This window comes from Diabrotica virgifera, chromosome 6 (assembly GCF_917563875.1).
Source record: "Diabrotica virgifera virgifera chromosome 6, PGI_DIABVI_V3a".
NCBI classification, from domain to species: domain Eukaryota; kingdom Metazoa; phylum Arthropoda; class Insecta; order Coleoptera; family Chrysomelidae; genus Diabrotica; species Diabrotica virgifera.
Genome location: NC_065448.1, coordinates 212958233 through 212977011, shown reverse-complemented (window position 1 = coordinate 212977011; position 18779 = coordinate 212958233). Strand labels below are relative to the sequence as shown.

The 18779-nt window shown below is 33.4% G+C and overlaps 1 protein-coding gene across 1 annotated transcript; it reads right to left on the bottom strand.

The window, feature by feature from the left end:
- LOC126886695 (uncharacterized) lies at positions 1-17884 on the bottom strand. Its single transcript, XM_050653690.1, has 5 exons — positions 17736-17884; positions 17474-17642; positions 9805-10005; positions 6214-6395; positions 1-746 (listed from the first exon to the last, which is right to left on the bottom strand). The coding sequence occupies exons 1-5, from the start codon at positions 17793-17795 to the stop codon at positions 39-41; spliced, it is 1320 nt and encodes a 439-aa protein (XP_050509647.1). The 5' UTR covers positions 17796-17884; the 3' UTR covers positions 1-38.
- Between the last annotated feature and the right edge of the window lie 895 nt (positions 17885-18779).

The following is an 18779-nucleotide window of genomic DNA, read 5'->3' as shown; positions in this document are numbered from 1 at the left end:
TTTAAAAGACCAAAAACGTTTATTATTTTATTATTTTTTTAATTAAAAGAATAATCTGAACTATTCGGATCGTACAATTTTCTTTTCATACGTTTAGATTTTTTTTCTTCTTTTACATTAGTACTGCTGCTGCATGGTTTCAAGGCAGGTAAATTATTTCTGTTGATTGGAGTTTTCTCTATATTTACTACCGAAGAACGCGTTTCAGTATTATTGTTAATGTTTAGCGATTCTGAACTTTTATTCAAGATAGTTACAGTACTTGAAATTTTAGAATCTGATAAGTTTGTCTTGTCGTGGGCTTTAAACTTCATATTTTGTTTCTCTGGTGCATGACTCTGCTGATGCTTGTTTAATTTAAAATTTGGTATATAAAAACTTGTAGGTAAGGGTTGATAGTTATGACCATTGTCACGGCTATTTTCGAAACTTAAAACTTGCAAATCATCTCTTTTATCCGTTGGTGTAGTAGAACTTGGTCCCGCAAAAGTATGTAGGTTCTGAGTAAGATTGGTGTTATCTATTGAGTTTTCGACATTATTTTGATTATTATCTTCGACGTCTGTAGAACTTGTTGACATGTAGCAAGGGTCATATGGTAGATTTTTGTCATAATTTGAGTCAACACTTTCGTAAAATTGATATTGTTTCTGAGCCAAATTGCTCTTGACTTGTTGAATAGGATTGGGCTTAAAATGAAGTACATTTCTTTGGTCTTTGGAAGTTGCATCTTTGGGAGCGTATTTCTAAAAAGTAAAATAAGTGTTATTTCCTTTCTAGAGGAACACCGTATTTTAAAAGTGATACATGACTAGAAATGTAGGGGTAAGTCAGGTAAAATTTCAGATAACCTCTAACATATTTCAGATAATAAATAAATATACTCATGGACAAAAATATTTCATATTTTATCTTCAATAGTTATTATTTGTTTATTTTGTATCTTTGAAATGTTAAGTATTTTTTAATTATTTATTTACCTGTTTATTTTATTTATTTATTTATTTAATGTATTTTAATTTATTAGAGATAAATAAATGGTTAAACATAGTCTTTATAACTGAATATACAATAATGTAACAAATTAACAAACATTGCATAGTATGGAAAGTGTGTTTTGGCGACTTGACAATTCTTGTTTTGTTGAATTGTCAGTTAGAATATGTCAGTTGGAGAGTTTTATTTTTCGATTCTGCAGTTTTCTTGCTGATATGCTACATTTAAGTGAGGTAGTATGTGCTAGAATTGTTACTTTAAGAAATGAGGGTTACAGACAAGAAGATATTGCGTGGATAGCTAATATCCATCAGTCGACTGTTCCTCGTATAGTAAAGCGATACAATGAGACTGGGGAATACAAAAGGCGACCTGGTCAAGGACGAAAAAGATGTACAACGCCAAGAGATGACCAATATTTAAGACTTAAATCTTTGCGAAATCGTACACTTCCAGCTTCTTATCTCAAAAATGAGTTAGTGATCACAAGACAAGTTAATGTAAGTGCCAAAACTGTGACTCGAAGACTTAAAGAGGTTGGTTTGAATCCAAAACGGCCTGCCATCTGCCAGAGTTCCACTTCTTCTACCACGGCATAAAACTCAAAGGTTGCACTTTGCAAGAGCCCACGTTAATTGGAACGAACATCAATGGAGAAGAGTTCGTTTCACAGATGAAACGAGGAAACGAGATAATTATGGAAGCCAGATTGACGTGATCGAGTATACAGAGGGTCTGGGGAACGTTTCGAAGAATGTAATCTTGTACAACATGTTAGTTTTGGTGGCGGTTCCATAATGCTATGGGGTGGCATTAGTTGGGAGAGTCGTCCGGAGCTTATTGAGGTGAATATTCGAATAAATGCTGACTGGTACCTACGGAACATCCTTGAAGAGCATGTTTTTCCCAACGCCGGCTTCATTGGTTCTGATAACTTTGTGCTAATGCATGATAATGCCCAGTGCACATACCGCAGGAACAGTCATACAGTATCTTGAGGATGTTGGGGTTGAGGCTCTAGACTGGCCACCAATCAGCCCTGATGCAAATCCCATAGAGCGTATATGGGACATCCTAAAAAGACGTATACGAGCAAGAAATCCAGCTCCAAACTCAATTGCAGAATTAAGAATTGCTGCACAGGAAGAATGGAATCGACTTCCACAAGAAACCATCCAAGATATTCTGCGGAGCATGTCTAGAAGGATGCAGGCAATCATTAGAGCTAGAGGAGGAAATACTAGGTACTAAATTGTTACAATGTTGCCGTAAAAAATTGTTCTATTGTCGTTATTGTTTCTTTTTCTAATTAAATGTTATAAGCAAAATCAGACTATTTCATTAATTTCTCTACAAATTAGTTGTGACTCTGCAATATGCAAGTTACTTGACAATAAATATACGTAGGATAGTTCAGCTCAACTTATTTAGCAATAAAAAGTACAACATTTTTTAAAAGGAAATAGATATACTTCAATAATAAAATATGCAATATTTTTGTCTGTGAGTGTATAAATAAATAATAATTTTGCTGTAAAACGAAATGTAGAGACGTCTTATGTTTCAATTCATTCAGATAGTGCCATAAACACCCTAACCGGTTTCAAGCTTCTATTCTAAGCTATCCGAGAGTGCATATACAGTGCGCTGGAATAAGTGTTACCCCCCTTTATTAACTTAGTTTTGTTTTTAGCACATAAGCAAAACGCTCGGACAGGTCGATTTTTAAAATAATCATAGTATATTATAGCATCAATGTTTCGAACTTTACGCGATCCCTCTTCAGGTGACAGGCACAATTTTGATTTTTTTAAATGGGAAAGTACATCATGTGATACCTCATTTAAAAGCTTTTGAAATACTGATTACAAAAATGTATAATACTTAAATCCTATTTGAGAGCGGAGGCGCAAAATTTCGTTCGAATTATTTTTAAACACATTTATTTTTTTCAAATCCTGAGAAAACTAATAAATATTTTTGAAAAATTTAAACGCAGAATGAAAGATTACAGTATTACCGAGACTGAAAGTCCCTTAGAATAAACAAAAAGTTTCTTTTGAATGAGATATTTGAAATTAAAAATCAGACTAAATTTTTTCTTTTTTTCATCCCTGTGACTTATTAAAATAATCATTATAGAAGTTCTCAGGGACGTTTGGCCCTCAATAATATTGTAATATTTCATTCTGCGTTTAAATTTTTCAAAAATACGTATTAGTTTTCTCAGGATTAGAAAAAAATAAATGCGTTTAAAAATAATTCAAAACAAATTTTGCGTCTATCACCCAGTGGCGACGCGTGACTTTTTCTAAAGTAAAAAGGAAAAAATTTCTCTCATTGGCTGTATACCATAATAAAAATTTACTAAGGAAGTAAAACTTCTCTTGTAGGTAGATGGTATATAAATTTATTAAAATTTTTCTAAAAAGATCCAAGTTGGATTAAAGTGGTTATATCACTAGTACAAAACAAACGTTTTAGGACTAATCAGTCCATCATCAGGTTGAAACTTCAGATCCGAAGTAGTTGGAACTAGCTACATAGTTAGGTCGAATGACCTTAACATTACAAAAATTAAGCCATTTCGGCTACAACAATGTCGACAATAAGTCGATGTTAAAAGAATACAATTAGACTATAATGGAGTCTTCATCTTGACTTCAAACTCTGGCCAAGATGAAGACTCCATTATAGTCTAATTGTATTCTTTTAACATCGACTTATTGTCGACATTGTTGTAGCCGAAATAGCTTAATTTTTGTAATGTTAAGGTCATTCGACCTAACTATGTAGCTAGTTCCAATTACTGTAGATCTGAAGTTTCAACGTGATGATAGATTGATTAGTCTGAAAACGTTTGTTTTGTACTAGTGATGTACCCACTTTAATCCAACTTGGATCTTTTTAGAAAAATTTTGACTTCAAACTCTGGCCAAGATGAAGACTCCATTATAGTCTAATTGTATTCTTTTAACATCGACTTATTGTCGACATTGTTGTAGCCGAAATAGCTTAATTTTTGTAATGTTAAGGTCATTCGACCTAACTATGTAGCTAGTTCCAATTACTTTGGATCTGAAGTTTCAACCTGATGATAGACTGATTAGTCTGAAAACGTTTGTTTTGTACTAGTGATGTACCCACTTTAATCCAACTTGGATCTTTTTAGAAAAATTTTAATAAATTTATATATATACTATCTACCTACAAGAGAATTTTTACTTCCTTAGTAAATTTTTCTAAAGTATTACCAAAATCAGATGCAAAAAATCTTATTTAAAAAAATTAAGATATGGCTAAATGTATTGTATAGCTCCAATAATATAATTTTGTATATCACTTGAAACTCTCGACAAAACAGATGATGTTTCTAGATTTTGGCACAATTTTTGATGTTTTATGCCAATTAATGTTAACAGTTCCCTGTAATTGCCTCGATTGTCAGAGTCGTCGCCCTCAAAATGACCACGAAACGCTAATTCTTGTTTGATCAAAAAACATACAGTATCTATTATAAGTGTGTTAAGGATATACCTATCTATTTTTTTAACAAATTCATTATGTTTAGCAATATTTGCTTTAAAAGCTTGGTTAAGAGAACTTTCTATTCTTGTTTTGCCAAACTGAATCAAACTGGGTATACATCTTACATGTAGGTAACGGAGAAATTTCATGTCTCCTTTTTAAAACTCTAAAACTATTTAAATCGTGAACCTGGTCCACCCATTTTTTCTGTAGAAACCAGAAGACATGGCCAACAATACTGTCTTTTTTTCTTGCAACCACATAACCAAGGATTTTCACTATACCAACTAACTTTAAAATATCGAACTACTTTTTTTGAGTGTATATATGATCAGTTTCTCTGAATGAACTTAAACAAATCCGACTGCTAGTACCGAATTACAACAAAATAACACGATACGGGTGCCGTGGCGGCATCTGTTTACAACAAACGAAAGTTTTACTTCAATAAAATTAAAAATAATATTAAAATAAAACTTTTATTGAGACCAAGTTTCTGGTAACGCCTTCTCGGTTTAACCTAAACCTACTTTATTCATAAGAGATGAAAATTATCGGTACTTTCTTTTAGGAAACTGATAAGCGTTTTATAGGAAAAGCGTTGATCGATTCACTACACCATTACTCAAATAATTGGAGACTTGATCGAGTATGTCCTATAAATGGAACACCGACTATTCGGTATGATCAAGAAAAACAGTTGTTAGACGGCATACAATCTTGCAGAGAGGAACGATATTAAACACATGTTTTTAAAAACAAAAAGTCAGCGGGAACGACTTGATCTAGAAATTTTCTAAGAAATATGAGATTTCTTCTTCAGAGAGTTACTTTCATAAAGAGGCAGTTGTTTCTTTCTCAATTAAAAATTTCTTTTCAAATAAAAATAACATCAATCCTATGAGAATATAATATGGATGAGTACATAAGAAAGCCCTGAAATTAGTCTATCCACCACCACAGAAAGAACCCAGTACCTTCTGCTCTATCACATATACAGGCAAGATATCAACAAAAATAGCCAGATACATAAAAAAGACGATGGCTTGTGGTCACTGTCCGAAAACTTACATCGGTCAAACTGGCAGACCCTTTGACAAATGGATAGCAGAACACAAAAGGGCTTTCAACAATAGAAAAACAGATTCTACGTACGCACTTCACCTTCTAGATCATAATCATTCTTTTAATGAACAGTTTCAAATTCTTCATATTAAAAATAAAGGCCTTAAGATATCATTATTAGAATCTATGGAAATTAATAAATTGAAAAATACATATATAATTCTGAATGACCAACTTGGGACAAACAGCTCCGCTCCCCACTCCTCAACCTATTCAGTTTTAAAATGCAAACACATTGTAAACTACATCACTTGAGAAAGGCACTCTGCCGAAACAGCTGTAGTCACATAGTTTTATAATAAATTTTGTGGAAGTATCGAAAAGTTTTCAGTGTTTTATTGCTAGAGTGTATAAGTATGTTAACGAAATGGAATACTGCTTGTAATTTTATAAAACCAGTAACAAAAATATACACAAGAACATTATAATGTGGTTTTTAACTCTCGGATACGTTCTAGATGGGCTATGTTTATATCTGCATATGGATAATGACGAGAATATTAAAGAAGACAAAATTTATACAACTGAAAGATAAGTTTTATATCTGTCTTAAAAATATCTTACCAAAAGGGACAATTGGGCTCTTAATTGATTCATTTCACATTGCATACTCCTTATTTTGCTATTACAAAATCGCAAATTTGAAGTCGCATCTGTAAGTTGACTTTTTAGGTTTGCTTCCTTTTCGTGCCATTCTAACGCATTCGCAGTCTGCGCCATTTGCAAATCGTTGTAAAGTTCTTTTTCTTAAATCGAAATACAAAACATTGTAAACTAGTAACTAACCATTTGTATACTGTATAAAACGTCAAAGAATCATATTGCTAAGGAAAACAAACCAAAAATCAATGTAAACGAAAAACTAAAAAAAAACGTTTACAAAAAATCTCGCGATTAAAAAGAAAAATATAATGAAAAAAGAAAAAATAGCAATATACAAAAAAATAACAAATAACGGACAATAACGATAGCAATAACAATAGGAGAGATTAGTAAATTTTAAAAAATAAAGAGATAATAAAATATATACATTAAGCACCACGCTAGTAGACACACGGGTACCTAATTGTTTTGACAACTATAAACTTCAAATACAACAACTGTTCTATCACCGCACCGTCAAGTTTCTATGTTTATATTCGGTTTCTGTAAACTTTATGACGTTCTAGATGTCACTAGACATAAAAGTAAACAGTGCATCAAGTGAAGGGTCTAGGATTGTATTAGCTCAATGTACTCGTGTGTCTAGTAGCGTGGCGGTACATAAAATCAAATCGGCATAAAACTAAAAAAATAGATAATCATCATAAACATCAGTGGTGTTACAGCCCTAGTTAAGCATCGACTTTCCCCAGATTATTTAGCCAGTCGGTTCTGTTTATCATCAACCATTGCCAGTTTGCTGCGCCGATCTTGCGCGCGCCTTCGTCCACACTGTTCCTCCATCATAGTCTTGGTCTACCTCTATTCCTATTTCCTACTGGTACCGCTAATAGGGTTCGTCTGGGTTGGTAATTTTCATTTACTCTGGACCAATGTCCAGTCCATTTTTATGAAAGCCTACCTATTATTATGAAATTTTTTTTAGATTAGATCAGCATCAGACACACTAATATGTTTCCAACTTTATATACCTAAATAGGATTAATAATAAAATGGAGTATCCAATGAAAAATAGCAATAAATTCAGAAAAGATTCAAACGGTTATCTTCAAAAAGAGAAGAGATAGCCCAGAAGTCAGCTAACAGCAAAACGAAACTAAATATCTAGAAGTCACAATGGACCAAGGTCTAACGTTCATACCACATATTAACGCAACAGTCCAGAAAACAGCAGCAGCCAGAGCCGTAATAAGAGGACTCACAGGAAGAAGAAGCAAATTAACCGTGAAAACGAAATTGAGACTGATAACAGCATCATACTACGAATAATTACATATGCATCTCTTGCATAGGGACACACAAGTCAAGGCAACAAAAAGAAGATCCAAGCAGCACACAACAACTGTCCCAGAGATGCTGCAAACGTACCCGGATACGACGCCGAACGGTTCCTATTCAAAGACCTAAAACAAATAAGAGTACTGGTTATGATGAAGGAAAAAGTCAGAACAAAATTTGCTGAGCTTAGAAGCATAGATATAATAACCTGTAGATTATGCAGGTTTTAGAAAAGGCTATTCAACTTCCGATCACCTGTTAACCACAAAAATAGTAACAGAGAAATGTAACGAATCAAGTTTCCAGTTTTTATAGCATTTGTAGACTACGAAAAAGCTTTTGACACTATAGAACACACGGCCGTAATAAACGTAATGCAAAATTGTAGAATAGACAGCAGATATATTAACTTAATAAAACAAACTATGAATCAAGCTACAGCTACATAATACCTAAATGAAAATGAATACACGAACCAGGTACCATTAAACAGGGGAGTCAAACAGGGAGACACTCCATCACCCAAACTGTTCACCTAAGTTTTGGAGGACCTGTTTAAAAATCTAAATTGGAAATATAAGGGAATAAACATCAATGGCCGCTACCTCAGTAATCTACGATTTGCGGATGACATAATCCTGATCTACAAAGAACTAGACTTACTGACGTACAAGAAAGCTACTGACGTACTAAAGCTACTGACCTACAAAAACTGCAAACCATGCTTTCAGAACTACACACAGAATCTTCTAAAATAGGACTGAAAATGAATTTAAACAAAACAAAAGTCATGCACTCCGAAGAAACCGTGACAATAATCAACGACAAAGTTATAGAAAAAGTTGAAGAATATATATACTGAGGACAAAAAATAATACTAAATAGGGAAATTCAAACGGAAGAAATAAAAAGAAGAAGAAAGTTAGCATCGGCAGCATTCGGCAAACTGAACTATATACTCAGAAATCAGCAAATTCAACTACATCTTAGATCTAAAGTTTTTGATGCATGCATTATTCCGATATTAACATATGGGACACAAACATGGACAATCACAAAAAAGAATATGAACATACTCGGAGTCACTCAACACGCGATGGAAAGAGCAATGCTTGGCATATCACTTATTGACAGGAAAACAAACACATGGATAAGACAGAAAACCAAAGTCACCGATGTGGTACAAAAATCATTAAAATTGAAATGGGAATACGCTGGACATGTAGCTAGGAGCGATCTAAACAAATGGCACAGAACAGTTCTAACCTGGAGACCATACCAACACAAAAGACCCAGTGGCAGACCTCCTATGAGATGGACAGATGATCTGAAACGAACTGCCGGGAAAAGTTGGCTACAAAGTAGCCTACAACAAAAAACAATGGAAATGAAGACTTGAAGAGGCTTATGTTCAGATGTGGACGTGAATGGCTAGATGAAAAAGAAGAAGATTATGCTAGCTATGGGCCGCTCTGTGCATCGAGGTGTAACGCCAATATTAAGGACACCATTTGGTCAATATTCATTTTGAGTGGTCTAGCCATCTTTTTGTCCGTCAAATAAGCGGTATCGCTTAGTAAAAAGAGATAGATATCCCACCGATCGACTGCAGCGCGTTACGCTTTTTTGCTCAGTATGCCTTGTCTACGCTTAACATGTCTTTGGCTAGAATACCAGCCAAACCCGATCCTACAAGTGATATTAAGGTATGATATGTAGCACAGATGGAAGCACAGAAGACTCAAACAGCAAATACATATTAGTAAATATATAATATTATGCTAGATAATGTCATTCTTAAGGGGTGAGCAAGTCTCTGCTTGCTTGGTTAATAATAATAAATGGCAACAATAATATCAGTCAAGAAATACAAACGAAGATCCTTAGAGGTAATAATTACAAACGTACAAAGAAACACTTTTTGAACTAGACGAACTAATAATAACTTATAGGTAATGGCATTCTATAAATAACATAACCTAAATATAAAATTAGACAATGGGGGAAGGAAAGTAATTGAGAGGGCAGAATGAAAGAGTATTGTTAAGCCACTCAAAACCTAACAAGAATAACGCCAAGAGAATATCAGAATTCCACTAAACTTACAAAACTGCAAATAATTTGGAAGATATATAAAAGACCAAACACAAGAAGCAACATGAAATGCAGAGGTTTATGAGAAATTTCTAAGAGGAAAAGATTAAGCTTTATTACCTTTTGCTTCGTAACATATTCTTCCACTTTCCAGCTGATTTTGTAAATTAGTTATTTCTGAGTTATATTTCTCCTCTACGTCTTGAATTTTTGTCACATACTCATTTTTTTGAGCTTCTAAATCTAGTTTAATTTGTATAGTAAGTTCCTCAACTCTCTTTTTTAATAAGTTATTTTCAATGTTTTGTTTGGAACATACATCTAAAAAGTTTAGTAATTTGAATTAAAATCATTGAGGTCTATTCCTAAAAAATATATACAAATACTCAGAACCTACTAAATACGTCTGAAACTATATTGTAACTAAGCTAGATATAACTAGACTGCGCACTGCAATCTAAAACTGTTTCTCCAGGGCAACAGCGAAAAGTGTTTGTAATTAGGGACAATTAGGGTAGGCGTCTTTTTTCTAATCGGCTGGGTTTATCGACAACGTGACCTTATCACATAGATATAATAATACGTAGATTAGCCAAGGTACGAAAAATAGCGTAATGCGGAGCAGTTCGGGTCGGTGGTCTATCTTTCTCTCTCTACCGGCGCCTAGCTTTCTCTCTCTAGCATATGATAACCGCTGCCGCTGTGTCTGTGTCATATATATAATAACCTGTAGATGAGGTTAGCTATGGGCCGCTCTGTGTGGTCTATTTGAGTGGTCTAGCCATCTTTGTCCGTTATATGAGCGGTATCGCTTAGTAAAAAGAGATAGATAGACTACCGATCGACTGCCCGGGCGTTACGTTTTTTTGTTCAGTATGCCTTGTCTACGGTTAACATGTCTCTGGTCTGTGTCGTTCCATTACTCCCACCTCTTGGTAGATACGCTCACACTCGTACGACAGACAGAGATAGCTAAGCTAGACCACTGTACACCTCGATGCATTGAGCGGCCTATAACTATCCTGATCTATTGTTAATATATCTATGCTTTACCACTGCCGCCGATTTTATAAACTCTGTCAATTAGAAAGAGATGTCTACTCTAATTACAAACACTTTTCTCTCTCGCACTGGGGGAAAAGTTTTAGACTGTAGTGAGCAGTCTATGTATTATATGAATCCTAACGTACCTAACTAATAATTAACATAATGTATAAACATTTTCTTTTTCTTTGCAAGACGAAAATGCAGCAGCTGCATAATACTTTGGTTAAATCGGAGAGTTTATTAGACGCGATCTAGAAATTGCAACAGTAAAAGAAGAAATTACTAACTTCGCACAGAAATACGAAGACAGACTGACACAACATAAAATCACACAACGTTAAATAAAAAAAAATCGGAGAGTGCAGGAAAAGTCTATACCGGTTTCGGAGGTCTTTTCCCCCTCATCAGCAGTCCCATATCATCTCCTCCCCGATTTATCCACGTATCATACTTTGGGCCCTTCCGAATTGCAAAGAAAGAAATGTCACGGATGAACTAGAGCCATCTACCGAAAAACAAAGTAAGTTATCAATCGAAGTAGCACAGAAAACGACAATAAATATCGTCTCCATACCACCAGATTGACAACAGGTGGAATACTTTCTTTCGTTACACCTTCTGAGATTTTCAAAATTTATAAATCAAACAGGATGCCGAGGAAATTAAGATGAGAGAATTTTAAATAATTCACAACTCATCTGCTCAGCGTGGTAAATGTTCCAACAAGAAAAAATCCTTAACACTCCTACAAAAGAGTAAATGAATTAAAAATGAATAAACATTTTCAATTTCTTTGCAACACGAAAATGCAGCAGCTGCATAATACTCTGGTTAAATCGGAGAGTGTAGGAAGAGTCTATACGGGTTTTGGAGTTATGGGACTACTGATGAGGGGGAAAAGACCTCCAAAACCGGTATAGACTCTTCCTGCACTCTCCGATTTAACCAGAGTATTATGCAGCTGCTGCATTTTCGTGTTGCAAAGAAATTTATACATTTTTAATTCATTTACTCTTTTGTAGGAGTATTAAGGAATCTTTCTTGTTGGAACTTTTACCACGCTGAGCAGATGAGTTGTGAATTATTTAAAATTCTCTCATCTTAATTTCCTCGGCATCCTGTTTGATTTATAAATTTTGAAAATCCCAGGAGGTGTAATCAACGAAAGTATTCCACCTGTTGTCAATGTGGTGGTATAGAGACGATATTTATTGTCGTTTTCTGTGCTACTTCGATTGATAACTTACTTTGTTTTTCGGTAGATGGCTCTAGTTCATCCGTGACATTTCTTTCTTTGCAATTCGGAAGGGCCCAAAGTATGAAATCGGAGAGAAGAGGATATGGGACTACTGATGAGGGGAAAAGACCTCCAAAACCGGTATAGACTCTTCCTGCACTCTCCAATTTAACCAGAGTATTATGCAGCTGCTGCATTTTCGTGTTGCAAAGAAATTGAAAATGTTTATACAGTTTTAATTCATTTACTCTTTTGTAGGAGTATTAAGGAATCTTTCTTGTTGGAACTTTTACCACGCTGAGCAGATGAGTTGTGAATTATTTAAAATTCTCTCATCCTAATTTCCACCAAAGAAAGTATTCCACCTGTTGTCAATCTGGTAGTATGGAGACGATATTTATGGTCGTTTTCTGTGCTACTTCGATTGATAACTTACGTTAAGTAATTAATATTTGAAAGTCACATTTATTAGAGAGAGTTTGCAAGAAGTCGGTTTAGATGAAAAAGACATCATATTACTAAAAAAAATAACGCAGAAGTAGAAATTAGGAGGGGAGTTAGGCAAGGATGTATTCTGTCGCCCCTGCTGTTTAATATTTACTCCGAGTTGCTATTTAAAGAGGCACTGGAGGATTCCAAGGATGGAGTCAAGGTGAATGGCGTAAATATCAACAGCATCAGATACACCGATGATACGGTGTTCATTGTGGATTCCGTCTTGGGTCTACAACGACTCATAGACAAAACCAACTCGACCTGTGACCAATTTGGTATGAAAATAAACATTAAAAAACCAAAGTGATGTCAATCCGAATAAATCAAAACGTACCTCAACCATGCACAATAAATGGGCACAATTTAGAACAGGTCAATAGATTTAAGTACCTGGGATGTTGAATCGATAGCAGCCTAAATCTTGATCTAGAAATCAGATCGAGAATAGAACGGGCTAGAAAATCTTTCGAAAAAATCAAAAAACTGCTTTGTGATTCACGAATAAAACTCGAAATTCGACTACGTTTATCAAAATGCTACGTCTGGTCGACTCTTCTCTATGCAGTTGAGACATGGACCCTTGAAACATCAACCGTAAATAAATTGGAGGCATTTGAAATGTGGAAATACCAGATAATCCTCAAAATTTCATGGACATCGCATACCTCAAACGAAGAAGTGCTGCATAGAATAGGCAAGAAAAGGCAACTTTTCAACGCTGTGAAAGTTAGAAAAACATCATCCCTAGGAGACATACTGAGAAATAATAAGTACCAATATGATCAACTTGTAGTGAAAGGAAAGATCGAGGGAAAGAGAGGACTAGGAAGAAAAAGACTATCGTGGCTTATGGACAGAGCTAAATTTTGAACACCTCATAAGAACATGTGGAGACAGAGAGAATAGTTTGCAATTGTAGTAGCCAACCTCAAAGTCGCATCAAATGTTCCGGCCTGGAGATTTAGTTGGTCGTGTTACCAATTACAAAATAATAGATATAAAAAAACAAAAGGGAATGTTCTTACTTACTTCTTTACAAGAAGAATAGGTACATTGCCGAATGTATTTACCTACAAAGAAGATGTCCAGAAACAGAGAAAATCAGGCTTGCATCTCGGGACAGCGAGTAAGGATTATAGACTAAGAGCCGCTATAGGTGAAAATTCTTAATCATTTTAGGCACGACGGGACCCTATAACTTAAATAGTAGAACCTAAAAGAAAACGTTTGAACACTGTGCCGTCACTTTTCAGTGGCACATGCGTCTACAGTGGCGCATCAAACTTTCCACTTATGGACGGGACACATAAATTAAAAAATACCCTCCCTAATTACCAGAATTTAATTTTTTTCATTTTTTTAAGTTTTATGTGATTAAGACATAAGATTCATCGTAATTTTAACCCACCACCCCCTTCTCCCTGCCCCCATCATCAAAAACTTTATTTTTCGATTTTATTTTTTTTTTTGGTGGGATGGAATCAATTTTAAAATTTCAAAAAATTTACACGCATAGTTAAGGGTTTTATAAAACACGTCTATTTTTTATAGACCTGTAGGTTGAGTGTACATAACCTCAAAAAAATTTTAAAATTTTTTTTTTTGAAAAAAAGTATATAACTTTTTTTTGGGGATAGCTGCAGATCTAATTTTTTCTTAGTTTTGTGTATTTTATCAAACACTATGTTTCTAATTTTTTTCAGATTATTCTGTAACGCTGGTCACCTTCAAAAATCCAAAAAACTGTTTTTAAGGGGGTTTTGGGGGGTTTGAACGTGTTTTTCTGATTTTTAAATATTCTAAAGAACTCAGTTACTTCAAGTTACATATAACCTATAAAAACAAAATTGATTTGATATATTATGAAGTCTATAAAATAGGGAAAACCCCCCAAAAAACAGTTTTTCGGATTTTTGAAGGTGGGGAGACTTACGGAAAAATCTGAAAAAATTTAAAATATAGTGTTTGATAAAACACACAAGATTAAGAAAAAATTAGACCGGCAGCTATTCCTCAAAAAGAGTTACACGCTTTTTTGAAAAAAAAATTTTTTTAAATTTTTTGAGGTTATGTATACTCTACCTATGGGTCTATCAAAAATAGGCATGTTTTATAAAAGCCTCAACTATGCGTGTGAATTTTTTGAAATTTTAAAATTGATTGCATCCCACCAAAAAAAAAATAAAAACGAAAAATGAAGTTTTTGATGGTGGGGGCAGGGGGAAGGGGGTGGTGGGTTAAAATCACGATGAATCGTATGTGTTAATCACATAGAACTTAAAAAAAAAGAATGTGTGTGTACTTTGTACGCACGTAAGAAGTTATACTTCTACTACATATTATGTGATTTTTAAGACTATACCAAAAATTTAAAAAAATAAAAGAATAAAACGCACACAAACACATTGAAAAATGCCACAAAGAAAAAATGATTTCTGGACGATAATAATTGTTGGCAAAAATTTTAAATACGCATTTGCTGAAAAAAAATTATATAACAAATATACTTACAATCATAATATGCATAAAAAAATAAAACTTGCATCGGGAATTGAACCCTTGAATTTCGTGCCGCTTTGACTCGTAATCGAAGCGTAGACTCACTCGTCCAATCGCACATTATTTATCATGTGGAAAAATACGGTAACTGAACGTTTTACTGTTTGACACTTGTTTTGAAAATTATGTAGTTTAAATTTTGTGGAAGAAAATATAAAAATATAACAAAACAGTAAGAAAACAATATATTAGATGAAGATTGGTAGAACTTTTGTTGGTAATCAAATTAAGTATGTAAATCAAAGCATTACATACCTACTAGATAAATAAATCTGAGCCAAAAAATCATAATTTAAAAATAAAAATCGAACCTAATTTGGGATTTCTCTCTAAAATCCGCATTCTTGAGAAAATAAATGTATGTATTTCAACCTAATCCAAATGTATAATTACAATATGATTATAATAAAAACTAGGTACTTACCAAATTAAAATGAGTTTTCCTTGTCCAAAATAGTCCAAAAGTCCAAAAATATAGGTATATGAAAACTATTTAAAAAGGCAGTATAACTATTAACTAACTTTTGTTTGTTGTTTCTTTTCACACATATTTTAAAACGCAACAACCATAAATAATCTAACTACAGCTGTGCCACAGCCACCATATTGAATAATTTTTGACATGTCATTTGAACATCCAATCAGAACAAAGTTATAATGCGCATGCGCCCGGTCGCTAGGTTTTCCCATATAAAAATTTACCCTCTATCGCCGGTAAAGAAGTATAACTTCAAAAATAAAAAAAATTTAATTCTGTTAGTAAGGGAGGGTAACTTTTAATTTATTTATCCCGTCCATAAGTGGAAAGTTTGATGCGCCACTGTCGATGCATGTGCCACTGAAAAGTGACGGCACAGTGTTCAAACGTTTTCTTTTAGGTTCTACTATTTAAGTTATAGGGTCCCATCGTGCCTAAAATGATTAAGAGATTTCACCTATAGCGGCTCTTAGTCTATTATGACTACAAGCGTTTATAATGCCTATGCCAGCCGAAGTTGTATAAATTGTTAAAACAAAAAATGTTGGGGATTTCAATTGTTAATAGAATAATATATATTATTACATTATTTTTTACAAAAAATCCTATACGCACTAATTTGAAATATAAAATCTTAAGTGCCCTTTTACTTACAGTTATTACAATAAGTTTGTGTATAAACAAATTTAAACAATAGGTATAGTCTGTTCGCTAAACTCAGACACAACTGGCTAGTGATTTTAGTAGGTAATTTTTTTGTTTTTAGCCTTTTTTGCTAAAATTGGCAAAATTACTAAATATTCAGCAATTATTCACTATTTAGTAATTATTTATTTGCCAATTTTACCAAATTGGCAAAAATTACTTAGGTACTAAAATCACTTACTAGAACAATAGGTATATAAAAAAAAGTCGGTTCGCTAAACTCAGACGCAACTGGCTAGTGATTTTAGTCTGTTATTTTTTTGTTTTTTATACTAACTATTTAGTTATACTAACTATTTAGTTATATTTAGTTTAGTTATACTAACTATTTAGTAATAATTATTAACTATTTAGTAACTATTTTTTGCCAATTTTACGAAATTGGCAAAATTACTTACTAAAATCACTAGCCAGTTGTGTCTGAGTTTAGCGAACCGACTATATAGGTCTGGATCCCGCGTATAAAAAAAAGTTGATTATTAGCAAGCTGAAAATTTGTTAATAGCTTAAGGGTGTCTAGTCGGATAAACTTTGATATATGGGAACACTGGAACAGGGGCGGTTTTAATTGTGGAACAGGTTAAAAATTTGGAACGGTCAGACCACGAAAACGGCACATTTATTTTGTCCGACAGAACAGACTTAAACTCTCCGAACAGAGATTAAACTCTCATTCAAAAATCAGACTGCTATTTATCACCTGTCATAATTCCTGTCATTTGACATATTCTACATGTTCCACTCATTAAAACGTCCATTTGGTGATAAATAGCAGTCTGATTTTTGCATGAGAGTTTAATTTCTGTTCGGAGAGTTTAAGTCTGTTCTGTCGGACAAAATACATGTGCCGTTTTCGTGGTCTGACCGTTCCAAATTTTTAACCTGTTCCACAATTAAAACTTCCCCTGTTCCAGTGTTCCCATATATCAAAGTTTGTCCGACTAGACACCCTTAAGCTATTAACAAATTTTCAGCTTGCTATTAATCAACTTTTTTTTCATACGCGGGATCCAGACCTAATAGTTTTTAATGTTTGTGTGTGTGTGTGTGTGTGTGTTTATGTTTTATTGGCACTGGTAGTTTTTAATCTTTAAATAATGATAAAAACAACTGACATAAAATTAATAAACAGGAAATGGAATATAACTGTCACTTATTTCTATATTTATATTATTTTGCTGATCGATACACTTTTATTTAGATTAAAGGTAAGTACTTATACATATTTATTTTAATTTTGTCTGTAACAGACAGCTAAAAATACTCACCTTCAAGTTGAACATACTTATGATTAATATCATTATCTTTACTATCTAGTAATTTTTGAAAATTATCAACTACTGACTTTTCTAAGTTTCTACTAATTTGTAACTCATTACAAACATTTTCAATTAACAATGATAATTCATTCCGGTTCTTTTTATTGGACTTCTGGTTCTAATAACATAACAGTAAAAAGTTATGGTTATTAAACAGACATTCCGTTGAATTTGATGAATTATATTTAAAAAGATATATTCAAATACTTACAGAAAAAACGTTTTCCAGTTTTTCCACATATTCTTCCAAATCATTATTTGATAATTCCATATTAATTTGATATATTAAATGCAAAATAATTTGAACAAATTTAAATCAACTGACGCTTGCTAGAAATTAAGATAGTAGGGTAGGGTCAGTATTTTATTTTATTTATTTATCTGTCAGTTTGCCCGTCAATTAATTTTTGACATTAAAACAGCCCACTTACTAAAACAGAAAAAAACTTGCAGCTACAGTATAAAAATATTATTTTCAAAAGTATCACTTTAACAAAATGAGGGATTTTGTCATCAAAAGTTTTGTATGGTTAAAAACTAAAATAAAATTATTAACTACGTATCAACCCAGTATTAAATTTATTAATTAAGATTTGTGATAATATGAATAAATTTTGCGTAAGTCTAAAGTACGTACCGTACGTACCTATATTCTTTATACAGTCGCACGATATATCTGGAAAACTGTATGCTAATATACAGGGTGTTTGTAAATAAGTGCAACAAACTTTAAGGGGTAATTCTCCGTGAAAAATTAATGACAGTTTGCTCTATAAACGTATGTCCGCCAATGCTTCGTTTCAGAGATACTTCTTCTTCTTCTTTGAGTGCCTCTCCTATCGGAGATTGGATATCATTAGGGCGATTCTAATTTTATTTACTGCTGTTTTGAACAATTCGTTAGTGGTACAGCCAAACCACTCTCTCAAATTTCTCATCCAGGACATTCTTCTACGGCCTGGATTTCTTCGTCCTTGGATTTTTCCTTGCATTATTCATTATTCCGAGATACAGGGTGTTGCAATTGTTTTCACCCAATTTTGAAAAAATGAGAAAACTTTAAATAAGGAACTTGCACATTTTTTTATTACATAATAATGTTCAGTTTTGTATAAAAATGAGATTTCCAAAATTTCACGCTCCCAAAACTCATAATAACTTAGAAGTACAAATTTAAAGTCTTCTGTATTTTAAAATAGTTCAAACGACCCGTGACGTCACATAGTTTAACTATATGATTCCGTTTATGGTTATA